Source organism: Lontra canadensis, unplaced genomic scaffold (genome assembly GCF_010015895.1).
Source record: "Lontra canadensis isolate GAN:19392208 unplaced genomic scaffold, GSC_riverotter_1.0 scaffold1, whole genome shotgun sequence".
Lineage (NCBI taxonomy): Eukaryota > Metazoa > Chordata > Mammalia > Carnivora > Mustelidae > Lontra > Lontra canadensis.
In genome coordinates, this window is record NW_022630995.1 from 100,616,610 (window position 1) to 100,638,536 (window position 21,927).

The 21,927-nt window shown below is 35.0% G+C and overlaps 1 protein-coding gene across 2 annotated transcripts in view; it reads left to right on the forward strand.

The window, feature by feature from the left end:
• The window catches only part of TBCK (TBC1 domain containing kinase), a 207,843-nt gene that overhangs the window by 121,897 nt on the left and 64,019 nt on the right, over positions 1 to 21,927 (forward strand). For both annotated transcript variants that reach the window (XM_032860374.1, XM_032860366.1), the window contains exon 23: positions 17,529 to 17,704. In XM_032860374.1, the coding sequence (XP_032716265.1) occupies positions 17,529 to 17,704 (176 nt within the window). The remainder of the gene's footprint in view (positions 1 to 17,528; positions 17,705 to 21,927) is intronic.

A 21,927-nucleotide genomic window follows, 5' to 3' on the forward strand; every position in this document is an offset into this window, starting at 1 on the left:
TCTATATTTCACTTTAATTCTTGAGACAGATTGTAGATAAAGACGGGATAGAATCAAACATTGATTTGAACTCATTAATACATTGTACTTTACTGAAATCCCCATTCATTTGCATTTAAAAGCATAAGCAAAGAGCAAATTTAACTAAATTCTTTGCTGACGCAGATGGCTTCAGAATATCAATTGACAGTAATATGATGGAAACACTGCTCAGTTGGTAACCTTGGGAACAAAATAAGGTTGCAGTTTTTTTGAGTTTTTGTTAGTTTTTTGTTTGCTTTTTAAGATTTTATTTATATGCCAGTGAGATAGAGCGAGCACACAAGCAAGGGGAGCAGGGGAGTGGCAGGCAGAGGGAGAAGCAGGCTCCCGGCTGAGCGGGGAGCCCAATGCTGTACTCTATCCCAGGACCCTGCGATCACGACCTGACCCGAAGCAGACACTTAACCAACTGATACACCCAAACATCCCTAGTGGTTTCTTTCTACAAAGAGACACTCAGTAGCTCTAGCTGTAAAGAGCATGGAATGTGGAACCAAATCCCCTGGGTTTCAGGTGTGTGACTCTACCAATTACAGCTGTGTGACTGACCTTAGGGTCATGACCTAACCTCCTTGTTTCCTTAACTCTATTACATGAAAATTATAATAGTACCTGCCTCATAGAGTTGTTGTGTTAAATAAATATATCTGAATAACTTAGAGCAATACCTGGCACAGAGCAAATAAGATGTGATTATTTTTATTAACATTGTTGTCATCATTACTCTGCTTTTTCTCACTTTTCCATTCTATCATGACAGGCTTTCCTACTGGTGTTATAAATGCAACAATCACCCCCATTTGGCTCTTTCTATAAATTATTAAAGTAGGTATCAATCATATAGGTTTCCTTGTTAGTAAAAGCAATTGAGGAATTGCTTTAGAAGTCAAGTAAGCTTTCTGTGTTAAGTACATATTATGACTAAGAAGAATATTTCCTTTCATTCTGAGAGACAGTGTAGTACAGTAGATAGCACAGGCTTTGCGGTCAAGACAGATTAAGTCCTAGCTCCACCTCATACTCCCTGTGTGAACTGGGAAGCTTTCAGTGCAGTACTCCTGCTGGAACAAACTGTCTTAGGTAACATAGATGTAAGCTAACATCCCAGTTCTGGCACATTAACTTCTGCTTTAGTGTTATGACAAGCACTAAAGATAATATACATAATGCACCTGACACAAAATCTGGTACTGAGTATGCAGTATGTATAACTATTCCTTTAAAGTATATGTAGCATTTAATATTTGAAAAATACATAAAGAACATGTAACATTCAATCCTGTAAGTTCCCTCTCCTTTCTCCCTCCTTTCCATCACTTTATACTAACTCTTTAATTCTTGAAGATAGAACATAGCAGAAAGATACTGTTTTTGCCAAAAACTTCTCCCAAATTCTATTCCCTTGTAATAGATTATATAGTGGGATGTTACCTTTTGAGGAAGTACAAATGATGCTAGAAAATGTTGCTAAAAGTTCTTGACATGTATTGCTATGTGTGTCATTTTAGTACTAGTTGAGATAAATATGAAAGCAGTACATTTGCTATTTCTCATACAATCTAAAAATAGTGGCAAGGTATTTTTAGAAGAAATACTGAGATTTTCATGGTACCATCCAGTACTAGTTATTGGCCACTGGTGTTATGAGGACAGCTTCCAATGTCACCACCTTTTAAGCTCAATTACAGGATGATGTCTGTCAGACTTCCTTCTGCCCTGTCTAATATTATTCTGCTATAGTGTCCCTGTGAATTGAACTAAGAAATGTGAAAGGAGCACAAAACAAGGACAAATCATCCAGAAATATTATGTAGATAAATAATGGTGTCAGTAAATGTGGGCTTGTGAAAAATACCATGTTTAGAACAAAAAGTCAAGGCAAGAGTGACTTACTTTTGGAAAACATTGAGTAATATTGATCAATGAGACTTAGCAACTTTGCTTTAATGTTTCTGAGTTGTGAAATCACCTCAAGTGGATGAACTGGTAGTTGGGAAATTTTGACCATTTCCTTGAGAATTTAGGATAAGTTAAGTCATTCATTCAACACGTGTCTAAAAAAAACAACTATATGACAGATTCAGCTTTATGCACTGAGGCCATAAACATAAGGTTAAGACAGTACCAGCCCCACAGGCGGATGAGGAAAAAGCACTGGAAGCTTAGAACATACCATAAGGATGACAGAGTTGCATACAGAGGTATACAACTGTATGACCATCTAATTCTAAGTAGGGTACTAACTGAGTGACTAGAGGATAGAATGAGAGATAAAGATATTGGAGTGAATGGACTGGGGTGATCTCAGTGATAATGGTGATAAAAATTGATGAAATGTAGTCCTGAGTATGAGGAATTTTGGCTTTATTCCATATGCAATTCAAAAGTTTTAAACAGAAAAATGGCACGATTAGATATATATTTTAGAAAAAATATTCTGGGTGTAATGTGCAAAATGGATTGGACACTTCTAAAATGCTATGATTCCCAAGAATAGAAAAAGAACAACTGGCCAGCAATAAGTTCAAGAATATGGTAAAAGTGTACCAATTGATCTTTACAACAAGAAATTATATGGCAAACTCCCTGGGGAATTTTCCTATGCTATCTCTCCTTAGCAATGACAAAATCTTAGTAAATTGGTCTCTAACTGCACATTTCTTGTGTTTTGGAATCCTCTTATCTAGTAATAACATTCTATCTGTGTGTTACTTGGACTACAGATGATACTCATTACAAACAATGTTAAAATGTGAGAGGAGTTACTCAAAATTATTGAGTCTTGAGTCTGTGCTTCTTTACCCACTAAAATATACTTCCTCTCAGTATATTAAATGGTGATGACAGTTCCATGAGCCTGAGGATGTCAGGATGTTCTTATGATTTACCTTGTAGAGAATGCTTCATAATAAGCATATTTTATTCCATTCGCCCTTTTTTTTGTTAGTAAGATAAGCAACTTCATAGTTGTTTGTTCAGCAAATGTTTTCATGTCTTAGAACATCAATACTTAGAATATTTCTCACCTTCTTATAAATAATTTGTGTCAAAAATATCTGTGGTTGAGATAGATAAATAAGTTGCAGATCACCCTTATGGTTTTGGATGTTACGAAAATTATTCAAATGTTCTAAAATGTTTAATCGATAATAAATAATGCTGTGTAATTGAACAAATGGAATATAAGTCCATATTTAGCCTCTCCATTCTAGTCCAACTGAAAATTTTACACAAAAAAAAACTTTGCAGGTATAGACGATACAAAGACCTTGTGCTGCTTCTTTTTGTTTGTTTCTCTCAATATTTAAACATTTTTAATTGAGAAAAGATTTATAGACAGTTAAATGTATAGACCTCAATTATACAATTCAATACATCTGACAGTAATACTATCTATGTAAACAACACCCTAATCAAGATGTAGAATATTTGAATTACCCCAGAAAATTTCTTCATGTCACTCCCATCAATCTCTACTCCCCCCTTTGCAACTGCTATTCTATTAATGTGTATGAGTTTTAACTGTTCTTGGCCTTTCTGTTTTCTCAACTATGTCTTTTGATAAGTTGACACTTTTGATTTTAATAAAGTTTATCAGTTTTTTCTTTTATGGATATTGTCAGAGGATGGACTGAGCTCAAGTGGGCTGATAGCCACTTGTTGTAGTAGTCAATTAAGACAACAAGCCAAAATTAAACTAACAGTCAAGTCTGTAATTACTTAGTGCCATAGAATATGAAAGAGGCTAAACAGGAGAAAGAACCAACTCCTCCATGTTTTATTTTTCCACATGGAATAGTGGAGGGTCAGGTGGATCAGCACAAACATGGAGTCTAACTACCAAGGAAGACTGGAGTAAAAGTTCCTTCAGTCTAATGGAACTGGAAGCCCAGGAAGGGCAAAGTGGAAACAGACTGGAGTAAAAAAGTAGTTAGAATAAATAAATAAATAAACAAACAAATAGGGAAAAAGTACTTAGTACTCAATTAGAGTGGAGGAAATATCTCCATGTTCATCTTCCTCTAAAAATGAAGTCTTTGAAAGGTATCTGAAGAAAGCCTCTGCTAAAGGCAACTGATAAAAGACCTCTGTTTTGGGGTCTGGATAATAAATGTAGATATGTGTAACAGCGTGGTCAGCCAGGGAGATCTGAGTCCTTGACAGCAAGGACTCAGAGACTTGACAGAGTCCTTGACAGCAAGCCTTCAGAGACTTACAGTGCATTGGCTATTTACAAAGTCTGGTATGAAGAGGGCCGCCTTCTCCCATGAAGCCTCCAGGTAAAGCATTTGTAATTGCCTATGGTTGAGCCTGAAAAGTCATTTATGGATTTTTATCCTGGAACCAGAATCCTCAGATAGTGTCCCTCCCTAGGAAATGTTTGCCTACTCCAAAAATCATTAAAGTATTCTCCTAAGTTTTCTTCCAGAAGCTTATTTTAGTTTTCATTTCTTGGTCTATGATCCAGTTGAATTCATTATGTGGTATGATTTTGATATGGAGGTTCATTTATTGTCCCATATATTTATTCAGTTATTTCAGTTCCTTTTGTTAAAAAGGCTTTCCTTCCCCCATTAAATTACCTGGTGTTTTTGTTTTGTTTTGTTTTTATGTTCAGTTAGCCAACATATAATACATCATTAGTTTTTGGTGTAGTGTTCAACAAATCATTAAATCTGTGACAAAGCTGGTTGTATTTTGACCACCATCGATAGATCAGATTTAGATGTAACTGCAGCTTTATCAATATTAAATCGTTCAATCCATGAACATGGTGTATCTCCATTCATTTAGGTCTTCTTTAATTTCTCTCAGCAATGCTTATAGTTTTCAGTGTCATATTTTGCTTATTTTTTATTAAATGTATTCCTAGGTATTTTATGCTTTTCATTCTATTATACATCAAATTTTGAAATTTATTATCCAATTATTTATCAATAATATATAGAAATTCAATTGAGTTTTGAACCATGATATCCTTCAAAGCTGCTAAACTCATTTACTTATTCTAATAGTTTTGCATATTCCTTAGGGGTTTTTTCCTAAATGTAAAAATCCATATTGTCTGAGAAAAAAGACAGCTATATGTCTTCCTTTCCCATTTTTATGCCTTTCTTTTATTTTTCTTGCTTCATTGCACTGACTAGGACCTTCAGTTCACATTGAATATAACTGATGAAAACACATCCTTGTCTTGGTTCACTCTTAGGAGAGAAAAAAACTTTTTTTGATGTTTTACCATTAAGCTTTATGTTAGCTGTAGATTTTTTTAATAAATGCCCTTTATCAGATTAAGGAAGTTCCCTTATTTTCCTAGTCTGTTGAGAGTTTTTATGATTAATGGGTTTTGAATTTTTGTCACATGTTTTTTTCAGCATTTATTATGTTAATCATATGGTGTTCCTCCCTTACTCTGTTAATCTGAAGAATTACATTAATTAATAGTCCATTTTGTTAAACCAACCTCAAATTCCCAGGTGTGACAGAGTAAGAACTATATATTTGGTTTCTTCCCCTACTTCCTGAGATGAGTTCCTAAAACACTTTTAATTACCTGGATGACAGGGATTCTAGGAGCATCTTTTATTCTAATATTTGGTATTTGATTTTGGTTCCTGACTCAAAGGTCCTAAGTCCCTTGTAATTTCTAGGTGATAGGAGCAGTGTTTGTTTTAATGAGCTAAATCTTCGTGGGCTCCTAGAGAGCTTCAGGATAAGAGCTGGTAATCAGAAAGACCAAGCCATGGTTGGAAACTTGGCCTTTCCTCTTAGGACAGGAGAGGAACTGCTAATTGAGTTAGTAATCACTTACGCCTATATTACGAATTCTTTATAGAAGTATGTAAAGAGTTCAGAGAAGATTCTTGATTGGTGAACATATCCACTTGCTGGAAGGTTCACCTCATCTTCACAGGAACAGAAGCTCCCACACTCAGGATCCTTCTAGACATTGCCCTACTCTTCTTCTGGCTGTTCATTTGTATCCTTTATAATAAACTGGTAAACTTAAGTAAAGTGTTTCCCTGAGTTCTGTGAACTGTTATAGCAAATAAACTGAGAAATGGATTATGAGACCCATAGTTTATAGCCAGTAGGTCAGAAGTATAGGTGACAACCTGGGACTTGTGACTGGTATCTGAAAAGGAGGCAGTCTTATGAGACTAAGCCCTTAACTTATCTGGTCTGTGCAAATTCTGGCTAGTTACTGTTCAGAATTGAATTAAATTGTAGGACATCCAGCTGGTATCCAGAGAGTTGGAGAATTCATTGTGGGTTTAAGAGAAAATCCCTTGCATTTGATGTATTAAAAATATTGTGAATAGAGATAAACTTCTAAAAACTGGTTCTTTTAAAACTGAATCAGGGAGAAGTAGAATATCTGAATAAACTAGATACTAGTAACAAAATTGAATTACTAATGCAAAAACTACCAAGAGAGGCACCTGGGTGGCTCAGTCAGTTAAGTGTTTGATGCTTGATTTTGGCTCAGGTATTGACCTAGAGGTCATGAGATCGAGCCCCATGTCAGGCTCTGCAATAAGTATACAGCCTGCTTAAGATTCTCTCTCTCTCAAAACCAAAAATAAAACAAGAAAGAACTATCAACAACAGAAGTCACAAGTGAATTCTACCAAACATTTAAAGAAGGGTTTAATACCTATTCTCCTCAAACTATCCAAAAAAATTAGAAAAGGAAGGAAAGCTTCCAAATACATTCTGCAAGGCGAGCATTACCCTGGTGTCAAAAGTAGACAAAGACACCAAGAAAGAAAGAAAGAAAGAAAGAAAGAAAGAAAGAAAGAAAGAAAGAAAGAAAGGAAGAAAGAAAGAAAAGAAGACTACAGAATAATAGCCCTGATGAACATAGATTCAAAAATCGTCAACAAAATATTAACAAACTGCATTCAGCAATATACTAAAAGGATCATTCACTATGATCAAATGGGATTTATGTCAGGGATGCAAAGATGGTTTAGAATTCACAAATCATTCAACATGTTACATTAGCAAAATGAAGGATAAAAATCTGATCATCTCAATACATGCAGAAACAGCATTTGACAAAATTCAACATTCATGATAAAAAAAAAACTTTCAACAGAGTAGTTTTAGAGGGAACATACCTCAACATAATAAAGGCCATTTATGAAAAGCCTACAGCTAATCCCATATTCAATGATTAAAAACAGAACTTTTCCTTTCACATCAAGAAAAAGACAAGGATGTCCACTCTTACTACTTCTATTCAGCATAGTACTAGAAGTCCTAGAAACAGCAATGAGACAAGAAAAACAAATATAAGAGACATCTATATTGGTAAGAAAGAAGTTAAACAGTCACTATTTGCAGACAACATGATATTATATTCAGAAAATCTTAAAGACTCCACCAAAAAATTATTAGAAGTAATAAGTGAATTCAGTAAAGTCGCAGGACACAAAATTAATACACAGAACTCCATTGTACTTCTATACACTAATAAGGAAGGAGCACAAAGATAAATTAAGAAAACAATCCCATTTACAGTTACACCAAAGAGAATAAAATACCTGGGAATAAACTTAACCAAGAAGGTAAAAAAAACTGGACTCTGATAAATATTGATTAAAGAAATTGAAGATGACACAAACAAAGGGAAAGATATTTCCTGCTCGTGGATTGGAAGGATTAATATTGTTAAAATTAGTTAAAAATACCCAAGGCACTCTACAGATTTAATGCAATCCCTATTAAAATACCAACAACATTTTTCACAGAGCTAGGACAAATAATCCTGAAATTTATATGCAACCACAAAAGACTTCAAATAGCCAAAGCAATCTTAAGAGAGAACAAAGCCAGAGGTATAACAGTCCCAGATTTCAAGATATGCTGCTATAAAGCTGTAATAATCAAAACAGCATAGTACTGGCACAGAAATAGACATATAGATCAGTGTAACCGAATAGAGAGCCCAGAAACAAACCCATGCTTATATGGCCAATTAATTGACACAAAAGGGGCAAGAGTATACAGTGGGGAAAAGGCAGTCCTTTCAATAAGTGGTGCTGGGAAAACTGGACAGCTACACGCAAAAGAATAAAACTGGGCCACTTTGTTACATCATACACAAAAACAAACTCCAAATGGATTGAAGACCTAAATGTAAGACCTGAAACCATAAAACACCTAGAAGAAAACATAGGCAATAATTTCTTTGACATAGGCCATAAAAACATTTTTTAGATAATCTCTCCTCAGGCAAGGGAAACAAAAGCAAAAACTATTGGGACTACACCAAAATAAAAAGCTTTTGCATGGCAAAGAAAACCATCAACAAAACTGAAATGCAACCTACTGAATGGGAGAAGATATTTGCAAATGATATGTCCAATAAGGGGTTGATATCCAAAGTATATAAAGAATGTTTATACAAAGCAACATCAAAAAATAATAATAATAATAATAATAATCTGATTAACAAATAGCCGAAGACCTGAGTTGACATTTCTCCAAAGAAGACATACAAATGGCAAATAAGTGCATGAAAAGATGCACAACATCACTAATCATCAGGGAAATGCAAATCAATTCCTATTGAAATTGAAACCACAATGAGATTATCACCTTACACTGTCAGAATGGCTGCAATCAAAAAGACAGGAAATTAAGAAGTGTTGGCAAGGATATAGAGAAAAAGGATCCCTCATGCACTGCTGTTAGGAATGTAAACTGGTACAGCCAATGTGGAAAACAGTAATAAAATAAAAAAGAAAGAAATATTGTGAATAGAAAAACAGTTTACACCTAGGGTATACCCTTGTGTATTAGTTTCCTATTGCTCCTGTAAAAGGCTATCACAAACAACACAGATTTATGATTTATACATTGGAGGTCAGAAGTTAAAAATCGGGGGCGCCTGGGTGGCTCAGTGGGTTGAGCCGCTGCCTTCAGCTGAGGTCATGATCTCAGAGTCCTGGGATTGAGTCCCGCATCGGGCTCTCTGCTCGGCAGGGAGCCTGCTTCCCTCTCTCTCTCTCTCTGCCTGCCTCTCTGTCTACTTGTGATCTCTCTCTGTCAAATAAATAAATAAAATCTTTAAAAAAAAAAAAGTTAAAATCAGTCTGTCTGGACAAAAGTCAAGGTGTTGGGAGGGCTTGTTCCTTTTGGAGGTTTACAACTATATTTATAATAAACTTCTCGATAAATTGTTGTTATTCTGATTTTAGATAGTTACTTTTTAACCATATTAAAAGGTAACATAATTTTTTTGTATTTTACCACCATATTTTTCCATTATCAGTGCTCTTCAGTCCTTTTTATAGATTTGTACTTCCTCTTTGTTTTTTAGTGTTTTTTAGACTGCTGTGCCCCAATATAGTTCTTTTTTTTTTTTTCCAATATAGTTCTTTTTATTTATTCTGCTTTTAAGAACTTTCAGTAAATTTCCACTTCAGGGGCTCCTGGGTGGCTCAGTGGGTTAACCTCTGCCTTTGGCCCAGGTCATGATCTCAGGGTCCTGGGATCGAGCCCTGCATCAGGCTCTCTGCTCAGAGCCTGCTTCCTCCTCTCTCTCTGCCTGCCTCTCTGCCTACTTGTAATCTCTCTCTCTCTCTGTCAAGTAAATAAATAAAATCTTAAAAAATAATGAATAAATAAAAGAACTTTCAGGAAATTTCCACTTCAAATAATGAGTTTTTCTGTTATAGTATTTCAGGCTTTTTTATTTTTGCATTTCTCTGTCCATTTACTTTACAGTATTTTCTTTTAAATCATTGAATATATTTATAGTAATTCCTTAAAATCTTATCTAATAATTCTAATTCTGGATTATCTTATAGGTCTATTTGCTTGAACTTCTGTTTCTCTTGATTATAGGTCACAATTTTCTGCTTTGCATATGTAGTTATTTATTACACAGCAGATATTGATGAAGATACACTGAAAAGAGTCTGGATTTTATTACCTTCCTTTAAAGAGTGTTGAGTTTTGTTTTGCTAGACAGTTAAATAACTGGTGGGTCCTTTTGCCTATATTAATTTTTTTTTTATTTATGAAGGCGGGTCTTTTTACCTTTTATTTAGTCCAAGAATGTGACATGTCAAGGTCCTTAACTGAATGAATACTCAAGGTGTTCAATGGAAACTCTCACCCTGACTGGTCCACTTCTCCAAAACTCTCAGAAATTACACATCTTTATGATGCCTCAGAATGTAATACCATACTTTGAACATAGTAAGAATTCAGTTTTAGTTCAGTTCAACTAAACAAACTGCAAGGTGGCCTTTATGGCACAGAGAAACATTATTCAAACCAAAACCTCTTTGTACATTTTTAATTCTCCTATAGTAAGCTTCATTTATGAAGCAAAATTGTGAATAGAAAATTTGGACAATGTAAATAATCCATATAATGGCTGTGAATCATTTAGGGTTTACAAAGTTTTAAAAATTTTTTATCTTGTATATATATCACAGGTATGTTAAGTAGATTTTCTTATTATCTCCATTTTGCTCTTGAAACAACTGAGGCCTGGTGATGTTATGCAATGCTCATTATCATATAAGTTAGTAACTGGCATTTGGAGTCCAAATCTAGTACTTTTTACTATTACAGGGGAATATGTTACTTGTTTACAATGTAGGTTTCCATATCAGCAATTTCAAGTGGTCCAATCTAGTATCTTCAGAAGTTTACTTCTAACTTTTTAGGAAGCTTATTTCTAACTACAGTAATGACAGTACCTGGTGTTAGATTAAAAACCTGTTGTTAGATAAACTACTGGCCATTCCTTTTTTTTTTCCTACGTGTTAGTCCTTTCTCAGAGAACAGCAAATAAAAACTCAACTTCATAAAATTTTTAGCTCATTTTAAATATGAAAAATTATCTCTACAATTTATCTGCTCTTATTTAAGCAAGCTATGTTTTACAATAGTGGTTTGAATATAAAATACTATTTATTTCCTATCCTTAGCAGTTTTCCTGGCTACTTAATTTTCTAGCTGCCTCACAGAGACAATTGTGAGCATTTATCTCAAACACAGGTTGGGATGAAATAATAACCATACTGTTGTTAACTACAGATGAGGATTTCAGAGTGGAGAGAGAAATGGTTCAAATTGCCCAATATGTTAAATTTCCTGTGTGAATCAATATATTCCGAAATAGTTTCAGTGGTCCCTCTTGCAGGATTAGGAAAAAATTATTAATATTTTAATTCTTGCAAATCCAGTTTCTTTTTTATGTCCAGTAATATGCAAGGGGATTTTTCTTAATGTTTTCTGGCACCAGAGTTTGTTTTGCATGTGGATGAAAAGTCACAATTTTTTACTGTAGTCAAGAAATAAATATAATACAGAGATGACATAATTACATATTTTTAACTTCTTTCATTAGTTCTTTCTCTTTTTTTAACTTTTTAAAAGATTTATTTATTTATTTGAGAGAGGGCATGTTGGGGGCTGGTGAGTGGGGAGAGGGGCAGAGGGAGAGAATCTTCAAGCAGAATCCCTGCTGAGCACAGAGAACTGGGGCTGAGATCCCATCTCACAACCCATGAGATCATGACCTGAGTCAGGGGCCTAAGGACTAAGTTACTCAGGAGCCGTATTAGTTTTTTTTTTTTTTTTTTAAAAAAAAAAACCTCCACGGAGAAGAAATGCCCTTAGAGTTATCTACTATGCTATGTTTACTGATGTCACTTCTGTCACTGCTCTTTGGATTTTTAGTTAACAGACTTTGAGGGGACTGTTTTAAGTTTACAGAAAAAATTGAACAGATAGTACAGCATTCACATATTTTTCCACTTCTTTGCTCATAATTTACCGTTTTTGACATCTTGCCTTAATGTGTCACATTTGATACAATTGTTGAATCAGTATTGATACATTATTATTAACTAGGTCCATTAACTAAGCTTACATTAAGGGTCACTCTTTGTTTTGAGCAGTTCTGTGGGTTTTGACAAGTAAGTGATGTTACATATTTACCACCGTAGTATTATATAGAACAATTTCACCACCCTAAAAAAATTTGCTGTGCTACAACTATACAGTCCTTTTCCCGATCTCCCCACCCCACTATACCCTGGAAATCAGTGATTTTATTTTTAACTGTCTTGATAGCTTTGCCTTTTCCAGAATGTCAATATAGTTGGACTAGTTGGAATCATAGAGTATCTAGGCTTTTCAGACTTTTTCCTCCATGTCTGTTACGGCTTGATAACACATTACTTTTCATCACTAAATAACATTCCAAGTTTTGGCATTTTCAAAGGTGCTAAAGAATATTATTTAAAAGGCAATCTCTTTCTGAATGGAAATCTACCAAGTGCAAAACAGAAATGTAGCCTATATTTCAACTGGGTTTAAAACAAGAAGGCACACTAACTGGAATCTAAGGCTAATGCTTTTTAAATTTTCAGGTGAAGTGCCAAGATTTTTCATGCATTTTATATATCTGGAAGTTTGTAATACCTCTGAATTCCCTCCATGTGCTGAAATAATATTATTTATAACTCATAATGCTCCCAGAATTTAAGTAATATTATCCCTATTTTATGATTGAGCAAAAAGAGGCAGAAAAATGAGATTGGCCAACAACTTGGAAATGATTGAATTGAAATTTAAACCCAAATCATTCTGCCTCCCAGGTTAATGCTCTTTCCAGTATGCCATATTATATGCCATATTATACTACTTTCCAGTAAATACCTTAAATGCCACTAGACCAATAGCTAGACCAATAGAGCAAGGCTTTAAGCCTACTATGCTCATCTCCTAAATTCATTCCCACCCTTTTTAAACCAGAGGCTTTGAAGTTTGAAAACTTTCCAATTAAGAATTATGGATTGTACATATAGGTCTATCTCTAATCCCTTCTGAAACATCATTAAAGAGAAACAGTAAGGGAAAGAAAAAATATAATTCTAAGAACAAAGAATGTAAGAGAGCATAAGTAGACAAGACACAACAAAAATTGAGAAGATAGAACACAGTTACATCACTAGTAGCTCACTTCATAAAAAGCAAAGACAATTGAAACCTCTCTGTAAAGGAGAATACTAGGAAGAAGCAAACCAGTTCTTGATGCAAAGCACAAGAAAGTCTCAGGAATTGAAACTGAATGAAAATGAGGCAAAACAAAAACAAAAACAAAACAAAACAAAACAAAAAAAAACCCAGAAGAATGAGTTCAATGTATCCATAAGGAGTAGTTTCATTTCTCCCACCCCTGGAGATCTTTGCATCAACCTTGCTAGCCACTAGAGGTCTATTCCTCTGCCACCTAGTAGAAGACTGAAAGATAGGGGAAGATCCAGGTTTTGTGGGCCTGAAGCCTAAGCAATGTGAAGTGGCCCTCTCTAAGAAGATTAAATTACATTACAAAATTATACCTTTAAAACAATATTGAGAATGAGTAAGGAGATCATAACAAATTCCAAAACAAAAATGATATACTATTTTAACTTTAAGTGTCAGATACATCTATATTTTTTCCTTCTTTTTTGCTACATACTCAATGATGATCTCTTCATATGACAATAATTGCCCATATTTTCTTTTTTTTTTTTAAGATTTTATTTATTTGACAGAGAGAGACACCGTGAGAGAGGGAACATAAGCAGTATGAGTGGAAGAGGGAGAAGCAGGCTTCCTGCTGAGCAGGGAGCCCGATGCGGGGCTTGATCCCAGGACCCTAGGATCACGCCCTGAGCCAAAGGCAGACACTTAACGACTGAGCCACCCAGGCACCCCTGTACAAATTTTCTATACAAAAAATAGATTATTAGTTTTTCTATTGGCATTGTTAGTTGAAATTTGTTTTTTATTATTGATAGTGGGAATACATATCCCATATGACTTAACACAGGTAATACACTCTTGTCATGGTGCTACAGATTTCTTTCCTACAAATACAAAAATGCTATTTTGTGAAAATCCTATCATAAGAGAAAAAAAAGTTAATGATGCACTTATTACTAACTTATAACATTGTCAAGCATATTCCTAGAAGGAGAGTATTTCTCTTTTGATCAGGCATCGGTGAGAACCAGATTCTCTACTTACAACTTTACATGTTTAAAGTTTGGAAGAATTTTTAAGTCTGATTATTTGCTGTGTTTATTTCAGCTCTTTCTCCTACCCATAAACTTCTGGTGCTAGGACATATCGTATTGCATTATAATCTCTGCACATATATAGTGGGTGATGGGAATATTTCAGGAAGTCATTTCTAGAGCAATAACTTTACTGTACTGTCAAACATAAACAAAGCCAGATACTAGTTAAAGTGGTAAGGATGAGTTTTAATCAGTAATATACTGTTACAATAAAGAAGAGTCCAACGTGAACAATTTATACAATGGTAACTGGGCATTTTAATGGGAGAATGAGGGAATAGGTGGGGACTGGGGTGAGGAGGGGCTTAAAAGATGCAAGAAAGTGAAAAATTACAAAAAGTAAGAAGGAGGACCTTGGTCCTTGTGAAACCCATCTAGGATTGCTAACTGGCACTTACTGGAGTTAGGTTTTACCTTCCCACAGAGACTGGGAGACAGAGACCCTATCTTCAGATGTTGACTGGAACAAACAATAAATTATATAGGCAACCTGACTTTTCTCAGGCAGGTACTTTAAGGATTGGGGGTGGGAGGTACAGTCATCCTAGGGATGTGGCCTTGCACCATTAAAGACTTTCCTAGTATTTCATTCAAGGGTTAATAAGCCAAAGTTGAGGCATAGCCAAAAAAGGGCTTAAAGGAACCTGGCTAGAGTTTGTTCAAGGAGAAAATCTTTTATTGATATCCTGAAGTGACTTCAAATCACAAAAAATATATCCCATTAAGCCAAACTAATTGTCTATTCCTAAAGTTTATTCCTAGTTATATATCAAAGTGTCCCCAGCCACTATAATATTGCCTAACACAAGATGAAGTGTAGTAGAGGGAAAATTGGTATAAAGACAGAAATCTTCACTGTTTGTGGCTCAAATATCTTTACTTTTGCAAATTTTACAAAAAAAAAAAAAAAGACCATAACAACAGTAAATTTGGAGGGGTATTCTTTGGAATAATAGAACCAAAGTATCTTGAAATTCAGAGTTAACAGCATAGAGCAGAGAGCAAAAGTGAGGGGATGTATGTAGTTAGAACCCCTGGAACTCTCTGGGACCAATGCTGGCAAAGATTAGTTTAGACAGAGAATTATTCTCTGGAAAGGGAGAACGTCCCCAGGAGGAGAAATACCTTACTTAGCAGCCTTCTAACAAATGACCATGTCTGGAGCTACCCAGTAGTGGATCTACCTGTCACTAAGACCTGCCACATACACAATACTTCCAATCTCATTTTTAGTGCTCTTCTTTTAAATAGGTAGAGTCATAGATAGCCAAACCTCTAAAGAAAATCTCCCCAACTAAAACACAGACAAACACAAGCTGAATACAGGAATATCCTCAGAAAGATAATTATGAGATGTTATTGCAACTACGACAAATCAGATTTTTTTTTTTTAAGTAACAAAGAACAAAAAAGATTTACTGGAAATTAAAAATCTGGAAATGCAGTGAGCTTTCTAATAAGAGTTAGATGATAAAGTTTAGGAAAAGTCTCAGAAAATAAAACAAAAAATACAGATGAAAAGTGAAGAAAGTGCAAAATTATTAGAAAATAAATTCAGGATGTTCAGGATTTTTTTTTTAATAAGAGAGAAAAGGAAAAAAAAACAAATTACTGCAGACATCAAGCAAGAACTTTGTTAGGTGGAGGATTACAAAAGGACTACCAAATACCTTGTATAATGAAGTAACATATTTACATATATCATTATGAAATTTTAGAACATCGGGGATCCTAAAAGCTTACAGAAAATAGGAAAATCACATACAAATGATTTCAACTGAGAATCATATCAGCCTTCTCAGAAGACAATGGAGCACTATTTTTGCATAACTCTAAACTGAAAAAATTCAACCCTAGAATGCTATGCCTACTCTAACTCTTAGTCAAAGGCAGAATAAATATTTTAAAAGACACGGAGATTTCAAAATAATTTGGTTTCTGCACATCCTTTCATAGAAGCTGCTGGAAAATGTGTTCCACCAAAGTGATGGAGTAAATCAAGGAGTAAATAATGTCTTGTCTCTCAAATTAGGGATCAAATACAGGGGAGAGCCAAAGGGAATTGGATGCTAGTAAAGAGAAGTGCCAGGACAACAGCTGTTCACTAGATCTTAGAAGCACTCGATCTTGGAAACATTAGAGCAAAAGAACAGAAGTCTTCAGAAGAGATGTATTTTCCACCTATTCTGGCCCAAATGAAATAGGAGATGTATTTTATTATTTTGGAAATAGTTTGCTCTTTCTGAGATATGATAGTAATGTATGAGGATAAATCAGGATTTAGAGAAGTTATTTTTTTCAGAATCACAAAGTTCTTCATGGAGCTTGGAATCAAACCTTAGAAACCATAATCCAGGGTACATGATTTATTCATAGTGCATTAATCAAAATTATAATGCAAAATTAAAAAAACAGTAGTGCCTTAAGATAAGAGATGACTTTTTAAGAGTAATTGCTATTTTGATGTACAGTTTACAAAATACTTTTGCATAATATTTTGGTTATGATAAAGGACTTTGGAAGGATTTTGAGATGGAGTGGTGACATGAGTCAAGTGAATGAGAATGGGGTATCTGCCAGTACTAATCATCAGGGTAGAATTGAGGTGATGCCAGTAAATTCTCAAGATTCACTGTAAACCTTTTATGGTATTGGTAGGGTGTTTTGGAAGCAGATACAACTGGCTTTTCTATTGCTAGTGATTTAACAACTGAACTACAACCTGTGATCTGGATCATTGACTTGACCAAGCTTTTACTGGGTGACAGATTTGTCAGACTGAGTTGAGCCCTGCAGATGCAAAACCTATGGTCTGAAACTCTTCCTTTGGAAATTAACAGTGTTAAATGGATCAACTTTGTTTTAAATGATAGGGTTTCTCACTTTAGCTTCAAATTTTTATCTTAACCATATTAATTGGAATTTTTCTAAAATGAATTCCCCAATATCTATTCTACTTTGAAAAAGTAAACTATTATCAGAGTAAATGAGGCAGATTCATAAATAAGATGTGTTATAGTCCATGATGTTTAAATAATGATATACTGAACAATCCAAACATGTCTACTGTGTATATGTATATATGTATGTATATATGTGTATATGTATATATGTAGATGATAACAAAATACACATAAAAATATATGTATATATTCACATATGTAAATGTATATATATATGAAGGTATATAATAACAAAATACTACCACCATTATAATCATATATGCTGATTAATATCTATACTATATTTTCGCTGACATCTTTTGTAATTGGTTATCATCTTAGCCATATTGGATACATGCATTTAGGAAAGATTGTGTTTTTTAATGAACATACCAATTCAAATTCTAAATGTTTGCTTTTTAAAAAAAAATTTCCTATCTAGAAATTGACATTGAACGCTGTGTGCGGGAATCAATCAACCTGTTCTGCTGGACTCCTAAAAGTGCTACTTACAGACAGCATGCTCAACCTCCAAAGCCAGTTCCTGATAGCAGTGGCGTCAGAAGTTCGACACCTTTTTTCTCCACTGAGTGTCCAGATCCTCCAAAAACAGATTTGGTATGTATCTACAGATTTAATTTACAAACTCTAAAGGCAGACAGTTGTTAAAAATGTAGTGTAGCATAATTTTTGCTCATAATAATGTTATCACTTATGTCTTTTTAACTATTTTCTAATATATGATTATATTTATGCAACTTTAGAAAACGTTTATGTCTATTTAGTTTTACAGTTAAGAATATTATTTGATATATTCCCTCAGGTAGCAAGCTTCACATTTTGTCTATATAATTGTAGTATCTCAACTTGTCATATGCTGAAAGAGTTACAGAAGCAAAGGAAGAATTACAAAAATAGAGAAAGATGGGGCACCTCAGTGGCTCCATTGTTTAAGTGTCTGTCTGCCTGCCTTAGACTCAGGTCATGATCCCAGGGTCCTGGGATCAAGACCCAAGTTAGGTTCCCTACTAGGGGAGAGGAGCAGGTGGAGTCTGCTGCTCCCTCTGCCCCTCTCCTGCTCCTGTGCTCATTCTTTCTCTGTCCCTTTCAAAGAAAGAAAGAAAGAAAGAAGAAAGAAAGAAAGAAAGAAAGAAAGAAAGAAAGAAAGAAAGAAAGGAAGAAAGACATCTTTTTTAACACTTACTTATTTTATTATTTTTTGTCTCTCGATTTTTTAATTTAAATTAACTAACATAGTATGTTATTAGTTTAAGAGGTAGAGTTCAGTGATCATTAGTTCATATAACACCCAGTACTCATTACATCACATGCCCTCCTTAATGCCCATCATCCAGTTATTCCAACTCCCCATTCCCCTCTCTGATTAGGTCTTATTTTTCCCTCCCTTCCCCTATGATCCTGCTTTGTTTCTTAAATTCCACATATAAGTGAGAGCATATACTAATTGTCTTTTACTGATTTACTTATTTCACTTAGCAGAAATCCCTCTAGTTCCATCTGTGTTATTGCAAATGGCAAGATTTCATTTTTTGATAGCTGAGTAGTATTCCATTCTCTATATATACCACATCTTCTTTATCCATTCATCTGTCAATGGACATCTGAGCTCTTTCCATAGTTTGGCTATTGTGGACATTGCTGCTATAAACATTGGGGTACAGGTGCCCCTTCAGATCAGACATTCGTATCTTTGGGGTAAATACCCAGTAGTGCAATTGCTGGGTCATAGGGTACCTCTATTTTCAACTTTTTGAGGAACCTCAATATTGTTTTCCAGAGTGGCTATACCAGCTTGCATTCCTACCAACAGTGTGAGAGGGTTCCCCTTTCTCTGCGTGCTTGTCAACATCTGTCCTTTCCTGACTTGTTAACTTTAGCCATTCTGACTGGTGTGAGGTAGCATTTCATTGTGGTTTTAATTTGTACTCCCTGATGCCGACTAATGTTGAGCATTTTTTTCATGTCTTCTATGGAAAAATGTTTGTTCATGTCTTTTGCCCATTTCTTGATCGGATTACTTGTTCTTTGGGTGTTGAGTTTGATAAGTTCATTTTTTTTAATTTATTAAATTTTTTTTTCAGTGTTCCAAAATTCTTTGTTTATGCACCACACCCAGTGCTCCATGCAATACATGCCCTCCATAATACCCACCACCATGCTCACCCAACCACACCCCAGTTTGTTTCTCAGATTATAGCCCTTTATCTGATATATAATTTGCAAATATCTTCTCCTATTTTGTCAGTTGTCTTTTGGTTTTATCAACTGTTTCTTTTGCTATGCAAAAGCTTTTTATCTTGCTGAAGTCCCAATAGTTCATTTTTGCCTTTGTTGCCCTTATCTTTGGAAACATGTCTAGCAAGAAGTTGCTGTGGGCAAGGTTACAGAGTTTGTTGCCTGTGTTCTTCCTTAGGATTTTGATGGATTCCTGTCTCGCATTGAGGTCTTTCATCCACTTTGAGTCTATTTTTGTGGATGGTGTAGGGAAATGGTCCAGTTTCATTCTTCTGCGCATGGCTGTCCAATTTTCCAAATACCATTTGTTGAACAGACTGTCTTTTCCATTGGATATTCTTTCCTGCTTTGTCAAACTAGCTTTCCTGCTAGTTGACCATAGAATTGAGGGCCCATTTCTATGTTCTCTGTTCTGTTCCATTGATCTTTGTGTCTATTTTTGTGCCAGTACCATACTGTCTTGATGATTACAGCTTTGTAGCAGAGCTTGAAGCCCAGAATGGTGATGCCCTAGCTTTGGTTTTCTTTTTCAAGATTGCTTTGGCTATTTGGGGTCTTTTCTGGTTCCATACAAATTTTCGGATTGTTTGTTCTAGCTCTGTGAGAGATTTGATTTATTTATTTGACAGAGAGATAGATAGAGAGCACAAGTAGGCAGAGTGGCAAGCAGAGGGAGAGGGAGAAACAGGCTCTCCACTGAGCAGAAAGCTCGACATGGGGCTCGATCCCAGGACCCAGGGTTCACGACTCAAGCCGAAGGCAGCCACCTAAGCAACTGAACCACCCAGGTGCCCCAACAAATGCTTTTTCTATATCTGTTGAGATGATTGTATAGTTCTTGTCTTTTCTTTTCTTAATGTAGTGTATCACATTGATTAAATTGCAGATGTTGAGCCATCCTCGCAGCCCAGGAATAAATCCCAGTTGGTCTTGGTGAATAATCCTTTTAATGTAATGTTGGATCCTATTGATTAGTGTCTTGGTGAGAATTTTAGCATCCATATTCATCAGGGATATGGGTTTGTAATCCTCCTTTTGGGTGGCGTTTTGTCTGATTTTGGGATCAAGGAAATGCTGGCCTCATAGAAAGAGGAAGTTTCCTTCCATTTCTGTTTTTTGAAACAGCTTCAGAAGAATACGTAATTCCTCTGGGAAGCCATCAGGCCCTGGACTCTTATTAGGAGATTTTTTATTACTGCTTCAGTTTCCTTATTGGTTATGGGTTTGTTCAGGTTTTCTCGGTTTGTTGGGTTTTTCTTTCTGTTTCACTTTTGGTAGTTTATATGTTGCTAGGAATGTATCCATTTCTTCCAGATTGCCTAATTTGTTGGCATATACTTCCTCATAATATGTTCTTATAATTATTTGTATTTCTTGGGAGTTGGTTGTGATCTCTCCTCTTTCACATGATTTTATTAATTTGGGTCCTTTCTCTTTTCTTTTTGATAAGTCTGGCCAGGGTTTTATCAAACTTACTAATTCTTTCATCAAAGAACCAACTCCTAGTTTTGTTGATCTGTCCTACTGTTCTTTTGGTTTCTATCTCATTGATTTCTGTTCTGATCTTTATTATGTCTCTTCTTCTGCTGGGTTTAGGCTTTATTGGCTGTTCTTTCTCCAGCTCCTTTAGGTGTAAGGTTAGGATATATATTTGAGCCCTTTCTTGTTTCTTGAGAAAGGCTTGTATTGCTATATACTTTCTCTTAGGACCACCTTTGCTGCATCCCAAAGATTTTGAACAGTTGTTTTTTCATTTTCATTTCTTTCCATGACTTTTTAAAAATTCTTCTTTAAATTACTGGTTGACCCTTTCATTCTTTAGTGGGATGCTCTTTAACCTCCATGTATTTGAGTTCTTTCCAAATTTTTTCTTGTGAATGAGTTCCAGTTTCAAAGCATTGTGGTCTGAAAATATGCAAAGAATGATCCCAGTCTTTTGGTACCAGATGAGACCTGATTTGTGAGTTAATATGTGATTTATTCTGGAACATGTTCCATGTACACTTGAGAAGAATGTGTATTCTGTTGTTTTAGGATAGAATGCTCTGAATATATCTGTGAAGTCCATTTAGTCTAGTGTGTTATCCAAAGCCCTTGTTTCCTTGTTGATCTTCTGCTTAGATGATCTGTCTATTGCAGTGAGTGTAGTGTTAAAGTCCCCTACTATTACTGTATTATCAATGTGTTTCTTTAATTTTGTTATTAGTTGGTTTATGTATTTGGCTGTTCCCATCTTTAGGGCATAAATATTTACAATTATTAGATCTTCTTGTTGGATAAACCCTTTAATTATGATATTTTGTCCTTCCTCATCTCTTATTACAGTCTGGTTTCAAATCTAATTTGTCTGAGATAAGGATTGCTACCCCAACTTTTTTTTAATTTTTTTTTTTTTTTTTAAGTTTTGGGTCTCTTCTGATTTCTTTAGAGTATATTTCTCTGCGGGCCTTGTTGCCCTTGTAGTATTTTGTTCCCTTGTTCATCTATTCTCTGGACAGAATGACAAGATGGAAACACTCACCTCAAAAAAGAGAACAAGAGGCAGTACTGACAGAGTTCTAATCACTATGGATAGGAGTAAGATG